The 12,708-nt window shown below is 40.2% G+C and overlaps 1 protein-coding gene across 6 annotated transcripts in view; it reads right to left on the bottom strand.

The window, feature by feature from the left end:
• GANC (glucosidase alpha, neutral C) overlaps positions 1 to 12,708 on the bottom strand; it is a 99,548-nt gene that overhangs the window by 31,638 nt on the left and 55,202 nt on the right. For 4 of the 6 annotated variants that reach the window (XM_058294005.1, XM_058294006.1, XM_058294007.2 and 1 more), the window contains 3 exons: positions 6,067 to 6,146; positions 2,833 to 2,976; positions 372 to 468 (listed from right to left, as the gene is read on the bottom strand). In XM_058294005.1, the coding sequence (XP_058149988.1) occupies positions 372 to 468; positions 2,833 to 2,976; positions 6,067 to 6,146 (321 nt within the window). Of the gene's footprint in view, positions 1 to 371; positions 469 to 2,832; positions 2,977 to 5,463; positions 5,728 to 6,066; positions 6,147 to 12,708 lie in introns of all 6 variants that reach the window. The other 2 variants (XM_058294003.2, XM_058294004.2) reach the window with 1 other exon arrangement.

Genomic DNA, 12,708 nt, shown 5'->3' with positions numbered 1-12,708 from the left:
ATTCCCCCCCCCCCCAGGCTTGTTTCTTTCTTTGCTGTCTCTTCTCTGTGTCCATTTGCTGCATGTTTTTTCTGTATCTGCTTGTCTCCCTTTGCTGTGTCATCTTGCTGCACCAGCGCTCCATAGCACGTGGGCCATCAGCTCTCCGTGGCGTGTGGGCCAGCGTGCCTTCACAAGGAGGCCCTGGACGCAAACCCAGGGCCTCCCATATGGTACATGGGAGCCCAACTGATTGAGCCACAGCCAATTCCCTGCCCAATGGCTTTTGAAAGGGGAGGCATCAACAGAGTAGCAACAATGACCATAAATGGTCAAAAAAGACAGGATGACAACTTGAGTTCTGAAGTTTGGTAATATGAACTATTCCTTACCATACTTTTGTGATCCAGCAAAGAAAGAACGTGTAAGAACAAAGGGTCTCTCCTTCCCTTTAGATCGTTGTATCAGTCCTTCTGCAGTAGCCATTTGCTGTAACATCAAATTTCAGAGAGATAATTGGATTAGGGCATTGTGCAGATATTCCAATAAACTATTTACATGCAAAAAAGCAAAGTATGTGGGAAAAGGAAATGGAAACTACTAAATCTATCAAAAATGTTTATGACATAATAAAACTATTCTAAATTCCCTTATAAAAGAAAAATTTTTAAATTAACAATAGCAATGAAAATAACAGTAAATAATAACATAAGCTAGCATTTATTCAGTGCTTACTACTGCTAGGTATTATGTAAGATTTTTCTTATATAATCTATACAACCACCTTTGAGATACAAGGTTTAACAGATGAAAAAAACAGATTCAGAGAGGTTAAGTGACTAGCCCTGATCTACATAAGCACATTCTCTAAATAAGCAGTTTGCAGTTCAAGCAACAGGTTATTAGAGAAGTAAACAAATACTATCTGAAAAGTGTGCTATATCTAGCCAGTAGCTCCCCCTGGAAAATACCAACTGATGGGACTGGCCATAGTAATACAATTATATTCTAAAAATATCAAAGAACCATATGCATAAATTAGGGTAAGTGGCTGACAAGTCTTCTGGATATGACTGGCAAATGGAAGACAATTCTTCCTCTTTCTGCTGGAGAAGGTTAAGTTATTTAAGGAACACTTTCTACGTTTAAAAAGTATATTTATGGTAAGCAGACTTGGCCCAGTGGATAGGGCGTCCGTCTACCACATGGGAGGTCCGTGGTTCAAACCCTGGGCCTCCTTGACCCGTGTGGAGCTGGCCCATGTGCAGTGCTGATGCACGCAAGGAGTACCCTGCCATGCAGGGGTGCCCCCTGCATAGGAGAGCCCCACGTGCAAGGAGTGCACCCTGTAAGGAGAGTCACCCAGTGCAAAAGAAAGTGCAGCTTGCCCAGGAATGGTGCCGCACACATGGAGAGTTGACGCAGCAAGATGACGCAACAAAAAGAAACACAGATTCCCATGCTGCTGACAATAACAGAAGTGGACAAAGAAGAACATGCAGCAAATAGACAGAGAACAGACAACAGGGGTGGGGGGTGGGGGGAAGAGGAGAGAAAAAAATAAAATAAATAAATCTTAAAAAAAAAGTATATTTATGACTACACGAACAGTGATTCCTATTATAGACAATGGACCATAGCTAATAATATAATTATTATAATATTGTTTCACCAATTGAAACAAAGTCGTCACATTAATGCAAAGTGTCACTCATAGGGAAAACTGTGTATGTGAAGGAAATTTATGGGAACTCTATATTTTCTAAATGATTTTTCTGTAGATCGACTTCTCTAACAAAAACAGAAAAGTATACATACTGAGGGAAGTGGACTTGGCCCAGTGGATAGGGAGTCTGTCTACCACATGGGAGGTCCGCGGTTCAAACCCTGGGCCTCCTTGACCCATGTGGAGCTGGCCCATGCACAGTGCCGATGCATGCAAGGAGTGCCGTGCCACGTAGGGGTGCCCCTCGCATAGGGGAGCCCCACGTGCAAGGAGTGCACCCCATAAGGAGAGCCACCCAGTACAAAAGAAAGTGCAGCTTGTCCAGGAATGGAGCCACACACACGGAGAGTTGACGCAGGAAGATGATGCAACAAAAAGAAACACAGATTCCTGTCCTGCTGACAACAACAGAAGCAGACAAAAAGAACACGCGAGCAAATGGACACAGAGAACAAACAAGTGGGGCGGGGGTGGGGGAAGGGGAGAGAAAAAAAAAAAAGTATATGTATTGAATTTGCAGATTATGTTCTTAATCTTGTTCCCCTCATGTGAATGTAAGACTTGATGTATTGCAAACACATCAGTATGGAATTGAGAAACATTTTTTAATTGCCTTTGTTTTCGTATTTATACATTGCCTACTTCAATACAAGTTTTCAGGTAGTATCCAGTGCCGCTTACTAATGGCTCCTACCAAGGCTGAAGTTTCTGTCTTATTATTAGTTCCAAGTTCATCTGGAGGGAAAATAAGCAAAGGGAAATATAATTTTTAAAAAGTCTTGTACTGTGCTGTGGGCCATCATTGATGGTAATAGTCTGATGATATTATCTTATAACTGTAAGAAATGTTCCACAACAATGTAGTATGTTGACGGTGGGGTGTTGTATGGGAATTTCACACAAGTGCATGATTGTTTTGTAAGTTCACAACTTCTCTAATACAAATATATATTTAAAAAAAGTCTTGTATTGGCTACAACCTGATAAGAGTCATTGTAGTTATTGGGAAAGATACACAAGGAGAAATGAACAGTATAGTATGGCTATTACAAAGCAATTAACTTTCAGCCCAAAAAGCAGGTTACATAGTAGGTCTAGGTGACTTCTTTTTAACTATTACTTCTTACCTGGTAAAAACCATAGATGTTGTGAAGTTCTCTGTGCTCCCAGTTGCCATGATGAATGGCATTCTTCTGCATGGTTTGCTCTGGTCCTCTAAAGACGGAGGGCTCATTCATGTCATTCCATATAAAGAGGATATCAGTAGATCCCTAGTAAGTAAGTCTTGGTCATAATAATACTCACAAGTGATATGTTAACATGATAGCTGCTCCCATTCTTCTTTTCAACTCTATTTAATTTACTTATTTATTATGCTCATTACCTATCCTCTGTTCTTCTCTGCTGCTAGAATATAAGCTCCACAGGGCAGGGAATTTTATCTACTTTGTTCACTGTTAAATTCTAAACATCTAGAAGAGTACCTGGCCTGCAGAAAGATCTCAATAATTATTTGTTGATAAATGAAATAATGCTGTGTTGTACTGTTTGGGAATACATAGTGCCCAGTAAATTCACTCTGAGACCTACCCTAAAGAACTCCTACAGGACAGGTTTTAAGTATTCTTTTCATCACCCATTATTTGCTGTAACTTTTAACTAAAAGTAATTATAGCTGTACATGACAAGATTCTCTCCCCTCTAACACTTTGGAAGATTTGACAGCTAAGGGTCCTGTTTGTTAGCATGATGATTTATAGTTTGCATTCTAAATATTAAAATAAAATTGTTCAATTTAGAGTGGGAAGAACAGTCAAGTCATCTAGTTAAAATGGTGTTGCAACCCCTTTTATAAGAATCTCTGTTCTCTCAGCATTTGAGGGAAGCGGACTTGGCCCAATGGATAGGGCATCTGCCTACCACATGGGAGATCCGCGGTTCAAATCCCAGGCATCCTTGACCCATGTGGAGCTGGCCCATGCTCAGTGCTGATGCACACAAGGAGTGCCATGCCATGCAGGGGTGTCTCCACATAGGGGAGCCCCATGTGCGAGGAGTGCGCCCTGTAAGGAGAGCTGCCAAGAGCGAAAGAAAGTGCAGCTTGCCCAAGAATGGCGCCACACACACAGAGAGCTGACACAAGATGATGCAACAAAAAGAAACACATTCCCGGTGCTGCTGATAAGGATAGAAACGGTCACAGGAGAACACACAGCAAGTGGACAGAGAGAGCAGACAACGGGGGGGGGGGGGGGGAAGAGGGGGAGGAAAAAAAAAGCATTTGACTAAATAGCTATAATGATGATGAGTCCCTCAGTAGCCCATTCCATTATTTTCTAGAAGTCCTGCTCCTTATATAATACCCTCACAGGTCCTAGTTTGCCTTCTGGGATACCACAGAACATATATGTTCTCTTGCCCACACAATAGTTTTTCAAATTGCCTAGGGTGGCTTACATTCTTTTTTTTACTTTTTACCTGCAAACTATTTTAAACATGTATACGTCTATGTACATGGCTATATGGTGTCCAATTATTTAACTACCTTTTTTTATTTTTAAAGATTTATTTATTTATTTAATCCCCCCCCACCCCGTTGTCTGTTCTCTGTGTCTATTTGCTGCGTCTTGTTTCTTTGTCCACTTCTGTTGTCGTCAACGGCACGGGAAGTGTGGGCGGTGCCATTCCTGGGCAGGCTGCATTTTCTTTCACGCTGGGAGGCTCTCCTCACGGGCGCACTCCTTGCGCGTGGGGCTCCCCTGCGCGGGGGACACCCTGCATGGCAGGGCACTCCTTGCGCGCATCAGCACTGCGCATGGGCCAGCTCCACATGGGTCAAGGAGGCCCGGGGTTTGAACCGTGGACCTCCCATGTGGTAGACAGACGCCCTAACCACTGGGTCAAGTCCGTTTTCCTTATTTAACTACCTTGATTGCCCATCATTAATACCCTCTAAGGTAGGGTTTGGCAACCTTTTTCTGAAAAGGGCCATACAGTAAATATTTGACTTTGTCAGTAATAAGGACTTTTTTTTTCCAACTACTCAACTCTGCCACTAGAGTGTGAAAGCAGCCATGGGAAATAAGTAAATGAAAGGGCATGACTGGATTAGGTCCAAGGGTTGTCTATCCCTGCTCTGAGTTGTTTATTGATATCCTAATTTATGATGCTCACAAACTAGAGCTAGGCTCTAGGCTCTTAACTGGGGTTAACAGCTGGATTTGGCAGACAAACACACCTGAGTTCAAATTTTAGGCCTAATGCTTACTAGATGGGAGACCATGGTAGAGTTTTAAACTTTTCAATGTTTCAGTTTCCTCATCAGTGAGTTAGAGTTATTTATAGTTCTAAGTTCAGAGGATGATTGTAAATGAAATGGTATAATGTACATTAAGTGCGTAGCACATAAGTGCACAAACAGTACTAGGTGGCAGTGGCATCATCATGGTCATCATCATCATCATTGTGTTTGGTTGAAAACAGTTCTCCAGATATGGCCTCTGCAATTTTCTCTGTGGTTCTTGTAATATTTTAATAATTGGTTTATTAAGATACTTTAATTTTTTTGACACATTATACTTTGTAAGATATTTTCATGTTGTGCCATCATCTTTAAATAAGTTTTTAAATATTAATTTATATAAAATTGATAAAATAATTTGAAAATATAATAAATATCTGTTGTAAGGTACTTTGATATATCATAAGAGTTTATTATGGGAAGAAGATTTGGCTGAACAGATAGAGAGTCCACCTACCATATGGGAGGTCCAGGGTTCAAACCCAGGGCCTCCTGATCTGTGTGGTGAGCTGGGCCATGCACAGTGCTTATGCGTGTAGGGAGTGCTGTGCCATGCAGGGGTGTCCTTCATGTAGGGGAGCCCCACACGCAGGGAGTGTGCCCTATAAGGAGAGCAGCCCAGTGCGAAAGGAGTGTAGCCTGCCCAGGACTGGTGCCACACACATGGAGAGCTGACCCAGCAAGATGACACAACAGAAGGAGAGGCAGATTCCCCGAGCCACTGACAAGAATATAAGCAGACACAGAAGAACACACAGTGAATGGACACAGAAAGCAGACAACTTAGGGGGGTGGGAAGGGGGAGGGAAGAGGAAAAAAAAAAATCTTCAAGAGAAAAGAGTCTATTTCAATAGCTGTCAAAAGCACAGCTTTTGTGCATTTGGTAATACACACAGCACATCTTCTTGCACCACCAAAGTCTGAAATGTGTATACCATCTTTGTCTTTACATCTAAGCATTATTTATCAAGAGCTACTCAATGAAGCAAAGTAGTTCTATTCAATCATTTTCTTCCTCTAATTTCCTTGATTCAAGTAAAAAGAGCAAAAGTAAACAAACCTGATAAACAGGGAAGGCAAAAAGACCTGAATACCACTCTCTGACCTTGCGGTTGGTGAAATCCAGGTAAGAGGAGAGACCTATAGAGGCAGAACAATAGACAGCTTGTTAGGAGCAGTGGCCCTCATAGCAAGATATGTTTCAAAAAAGAGTATCTGACTCCGAGGCTTAATTTGGTGTTCTCTTTGACAAGAGGCAAACTGGTCCACTTTGGAGAAATTTTGATGAAGGAGACTATAGGGGGACTTCTGGGAAGATGGCAGACTAGAAAGACATGAGACTCTCTCCTCTCCCAGAAAAATAGCTAGAGGACAGGCAAAAATGGCCTGGAAAAAAAAATCTTCTAGGGTTTAGGACACCACAGGAAAGACGGACACTACCCAGAAGAGAGAAGGGCAAAGGAAAAGAATTGTGATGGGAAAACAGTGAGTTAAAAGCTGCAGCTAGGGAAGCGGACTTGGCCCAGTGGTTAGGGCATCCATCTACCACATGGGAGGTCCGCGGTTCAAACCCCGAGCCTCCTTGACCCGTGTGCAGCTGGCCCATGCGCAGTGCTGATGTGTGCAAAGGAGTGCCATGCCACACAGGGGTGTCCCCCGTGTAGGGGAGCCCCACGCGCAAGGAGTGCGCCCCATAAGGAGAGCTGCCCAGTGCGAAAGAAAGTGCAGCCTGCCCAGGAATGGCGCCGCCCACACAGAGAGGTGACACAACAAGAAGACACAACAAAAAGAAACACAGATTCCCATGCTGCTGACAACAACAGAAGCAGACAAAGAAGATGCAGCAAATAGACACAGAGAACAGACAACTGGGGTGGCGGGGAGGGGAGAGAAATAAATAAATAAATCTTAAAAAAAAAAAAGTTGCAGCTGTAACTGAGGGCATCTTTGGGGCTAGCAGCTACAAAGGGAGTTCCAACTATCCACCTCCACAGGAAAGGGAAGAGAGAAGAACACAGCCTAAGGCTGACTGAGTTTTTGACCCACAAATTTGGTCCACTGTGTTCCATGAGCCCATCCAGGTTGGGTGGGATTGTGCCATTGTCTGCCTTGGAAACCAGCAAGGGACTAAAGAGATCTAACCCTCTCAATCTTCCTTTCTACTGACTGGGACTGGCAGTTGAGGATGCAGAGGGGAATGGAATTATTTCCTACCTGAAAAAAGGCTGCCAGCAAAGGCTGGAGACAGAGGATTTGAGACAACTAATCAATAAGTAGCACACAAGTTTCCAAAACCAAATTAATGAGTTGAAAGACAATATGGCTAAAGTGATAAAGGACATCAAGAAGACACTGAGCAAGCACAAAGAAGAATTTGAAAACCTGAACAGAAGATTAACAGAGCTTGTGGGAATGAAAGACATGATAGATCAAAAACACATTAGAGCCATATAACAGCAGACTCAAAATGATAGAAGACTAAGTGATACTGAAGACAGAACAACTGAAATTGAAGAGAGAAAGAACAGAGATAGAAATGAATGGAAAAAAATTGAGCAGGGGCTCAGGGAGTTGTATGATACCATGAAATGCAACAACATATGTGTCATGGAAGTTCCAGAAGGAAAAGGGAAAAGGGAAAGAAAGAGTATTTTCCCTGAGTACAGGTGCAGTGACTAGTAAAGGAGGATGGTCCATTGATGGGCCCTTAATATTGATGACTGTACTTATGAATCTTTACTTTTGAAATTGAAACTTAGACTAGTATTTTAAGGTGCCTAGGAGTTATTTCCTGAGAGCCTCCTTGTTGCTGAAATGTGGCCTCTCGCTAAGCTGAACTCAGCATATAAATGCCTTACCTTTGCCCAAGTGTGGGACATGATTCCTGGGAACGAGGCTCCCTGGCACTGAGGGATTACTACCAAGCACCAACTAGCAATGCAACTGGAAAAAGACCTTGACCAAAAGTTGGAAAAGGTAAAGATAAATGAGTTTATATGGCTAAGAGACTTCAAACTGAGGCAGAAGGTCATTCCAGAGGTTATGCTAATAATGCACATCTCAGCAGGATCTCATTACCTACCAAAGTAAATACTACCCCAAATAGTGGGGCACCTGAGGGCTCTGGAGACAGCCACACACTATAGGCAGGGCTGACAGCTCAGGGGTTTGGTGCCCTGCCAGTGGGCCCTGCTTGGGAATTTATGCTACCCCGTGTGTCAGAGTTGGACTCAGTTGTGGTTTCCCAACACATGGTTCTTCTGCCCCTTCTATTTGAACCTATAGTTGGTATTAGAGTTGGTAGGTATATGTCCAAGAGACTTAAATCTTTGGGCTGTCCATGTGTCAGCTGGGCCCTGAATCTCAAAAGAGTTGCAACACCTACTCTCCAGTTCATTGTACTCACCCAGGACAAAGAACAAGATGATGATGGACAATGACCAAACCAAGGAAAAGTGAGGGTCTGCAACTGCAAGCAAGACAGTACCATCCATCTGCCCCATGGATTCTAAGCCCCTTCTCAATTAGAGGTGGAGTGGGCATCACCATCCCAGAATCCTCAGGACTGGGGGATAAAAAATGGACTAGAATAGACTTACTGGTATTCTACTATAGACTTATTGTGATTCTAGCAATGGAAGCACTTATATCATTGATGTGGAGGCAGTGGCCACTGGATGTTCTGAGGGGAGGGAGAAGGAAAAACAGGTGTAATATGGGAGCATTTTTGGGGCTTGGGAATTGTCCTGAATGACATTGCAATGACAGATACAGACCATTATATATTTGACATAACTTAAAAAATTGTGCAGGAGAGAGTGTAAATTACAATGCTTAGTGGCAATGCTCCAAAATGTGTTCATCAGTTGTAACAAATGTACCACACTAATGAAGGATGTAGTTTAATGTGGGAAAATGTGGGAGGGGAAGGGGACGGGGCATATGGGAACCCCCTATATTTTTTATGTAACATTTATGTAATCTAAGCATCTCTAGAAAATAAAAAATATACTTAAGAAGAGAAAGAAGAGTATTTGAGGAAATAATGACTGAAAATTTCCCAACTCTCATGAAAGAAAAGAACTTATATGTCCAAGAAGCACAGCACATGCCAATCAGAATAAACGCAAATAGAACTACTACTCCAAGACACATATACTAAGAATATCAAAAATCTAAGATAAAGAGAAAATTCTGAGAGAAGTAAGGGAGTAGCAAACCATCACAAACAAGGGAAGGCCAGTAAGACAGTGTGGATTTCTCATCGGAAACCATGGAGATGAGGAGACAGTGGTATGGCACAATTAGGATACTGAAAGAGAAAAACTGCCAGCCAAGAATTCTTTATTCAGCAAAATTTCCTTTCAAATATGAAGGTGAGTTAAAAATATTCACAAACAAAGAGAAATTAAAAGAGTTTGGAAAAGATAATCCACCTGTACAGGAAGTATTAAAAGGAACCTTACAATCTGAAGAAAAAGACAGGAGTGAGAGGCTTGGAGGAGAGTATAGAAGACAAGAATAGCAGAAAAGGATAACCAAAAGAATAAAAAGATCAATGAAAATAAGATATGGTATATGAAAGCCAAAGAATAAAATGGTGGAAGTAAATAATGTATTTACAGTAATGTCATTGAAAGTAAATGGATTAAACTTCCCAATCAAAAGATACAGGTTAAGAGAATGGGTACAAAACATGAACCATCCATACGCTGCCTACGAGAGACTCGCCTTAGACACAGGGATACAAACCAGCTGAAAGTTACAGGCTGGAAAAAGATCCACGCAAACAGTAACCAAAAAAGAGTAGGGGTAGCTATACTAATATTGGACAAAACAGACTTTAAATGCAAAAAAGTTATAAGAGATACTGAAGATAATTTTATATTAATAAAAGGAACAATCCACCAGGAGAAATAATAATCATAACTATCTATGCACCTAACCATGTGCCCCAAATTACATGAGGCAAACTTGGGTGAAAATGAAGGGAGAAATAGACATCTCTACAATAAGAGTTGGAGACTTGAACACACCACTCACATCATTAAATAGAACAACCAGAGAGAAGGTCACAAGGAAACAGAACTTGAAGAATATGATAAACAAGTTAGACCTAACAGACATATATAGAACGCTGCACATGAACTCAGTGGGTTATACATTCTTCTCAAATGCTCATGGATCTTTCTCCAGGATAGATCAAATGTTAGGTCATAAAGTGGGTCTCAAGAAATATAAAAAGACTGAAATTATACAGAGCACCTTCTCAGATAATAATGGAATGAAACTATATATCAATAATTGAAGGGAAAGAGGTAAATTCACAAATTTGTGGAGGCTAAACAACACAGTCTAATAAGCAGTTTGTCAAAGAAGAAATTGTAAGTGAAATCAGTGAATATATTGAGAAAAACGAAAATGAGATCACAACTTATCAAAACTTACGGGATACAGTGAAGGCGGTGCTAGAGGGAAATTTAATAGCCTTAATCACCTATATTAAATAAGAAGAAAGAGCTAAAATCAAAGATATAACTGAACAACTAGGAAAACTATAAACAGAACATCAAACCATTCCCAAAGCAAGCAGAAGGAAAGAAATAATAAAGATTAGAGCAGAAATAAACTGAGAACAAAAAAAACACACACACAAAAAAAAAAACAAGAGAGAAAATCAACAAAGCCAAAAACTAAATCCTTACCTAGATTATCAAAGAAAAAAAGGGAGAGGCTGCAAAAAATAAAATTAGAAATGAAAGGGGGGGAGTTACAACTGACCCCACGGAAATAAAAGGGATATTATGAAAATCTGTATGCCAACAAACTAGAAAACCTACGAGAAATGCACAACCTACCCTTCTGCTACAAGAAATACAAGAATTTAACAATTCAATCATTTAAAGAGATTTAATCAGTCATCAAAAATCTGCCAACAAAGAAAAGTCCAGGACCAGATGGCTTCATAGGTGAATTCTACCAAGCATTTTGAAGAATTAACACCAATCCTGATAAACTCTTGCAAAAAACTGGAAGGAGAGAAAATTATCCAACACATTTTATCACCCTAATATCAAAGGCAAATAAAGATACAAAAAGAAAAGAAAATTACAGACCAATCTCTCTAATGAATACAGATGCAAAAATTTCCAACAAATACTTGCAAATAGAATTCAACAGCATATCAAAAAACTTACACACCATGACCAAGAGGGGTTTATTCCTGGTATGCAAGGGTGGTTCAACATAAGAAAATCAATTAACATAATACACCATATTAAAATTGAAGGGAATAAAAACCACATCATATTGACTGATGCTGAAAAAGCATTAGACAAAATCCAGCATGCTTTCTTGATAAAAACACTTCACAAGTATGAAATAGAAGGAAAATTCCTTGACATGATAAAGGGCATGTATGATAAACCCACAGCCAACATCATACACAATGGGGAAATGTTGAAAGTTTTCCTTCTTACTATTGGAAACAAGACAAGGATGCCCAATGTCACCACTACTTTTCAACATTGTGCCAAAAGTTCTAGCTAGAGCATTTAGACAAGAATAAAATAAAACAAAATAAAAGCATCCAAACAGAAAAAGAGGAAGTAAAACTTTCAGTATTTGTGGGTGACATGGTCCTGTATTTTAAAAATTCTGAAATATCTATAACAACGCTACTTGAGATAATAAATGAGTTCAGCAGTGTGGCAGTATACAAGATCAACACTCAGAAATCAATAATGTTTCTTTACGTTAGTATTGAACAATCTGAGGAGGAAATCAGAGGACAAATTCATTTACAATAGCAACAAAAAGACTCAAATACCTAGGAATCAATTAAAACCAAAGAAGTATAGAACCTATATGCAGAAAACTAAAACACAATATTAAAAGAAATCAATGAAGACCTAAACAAATGGAAAGACATTCTGTGTTCACAGATTGGAAGACTAAATATTGTGAAGACATCAATCTTACTCAAACTTATTTATGGATTCAATGAAATACAAATAAAAATTCCAACAGCCTAATTTACAGAAATAGAAAAGGCAACTACCAAATTCATTTGGAAGGTAAAGTGCACCCAAGTAGCCAAAAGCATTCTAAAAAAGAACGATGTGGGAGGAATTTCACTGCCTGTCATAGAAACATATTACAAAGCTACATTTGTAAAAACAGCATGGGAGGGAGCAGAAGTGGCTCAAGTGATAGAGTGCTTGCTTCCTACATGGGAGGTTCTGAGTTTGGTTCTGGGTGCCTCCTGAAAAACAAAAACAAAAACAAACAACAAAAAGCAAAACAAATGAAAAAAAAAAACAACTCAGGGGAGCTGATGTGGCTCAGTGGTTGAGTGCTAGCTTCCCACATATGAGGTCCCATTTCAATCCCTGGCCCCCAGTAGCTCAAAGAACAAAGAACAAAACAAAAAACAAACAAGCAAATGGAAAACCAAACAAGCATGGTATTGGCATAAAAACAAACACATCAATCAGTGGAACAGAATTAAGATTTTAGAAATAAACCCTCACATCTATGGCCAAATGGTTTTCGACAAACCTATCAAAGTCATGTTAACAGGACAAAACAGTCTCTTCAACAAATGGTACTGGGAAAACTGGATATCCATAACCAAAAGAAATAAAGAGAACCCCTATATGACTCCCTATATAAGAATCAACTCAAAATGCATCAACAACCT

Source organism: Dasypus novemcinctus, chromosome 3, assembly GCF_030445035.2.
Source record: "Dasypus novemcinctus isolate mDasNov1 chromosome 3, mDasNov1.1.hap2, whole genome shotgun sequence".
Taxonomy (NCBI): Eukaryota; Metazoa; Chordata; class Mammalia; order Cingulata; family Dasypodidae; genus Dasypus; species Dasypus novemcinctus.
This window is presented reverse-complemented; position numbering and strand designations above follow the sequence as displayed.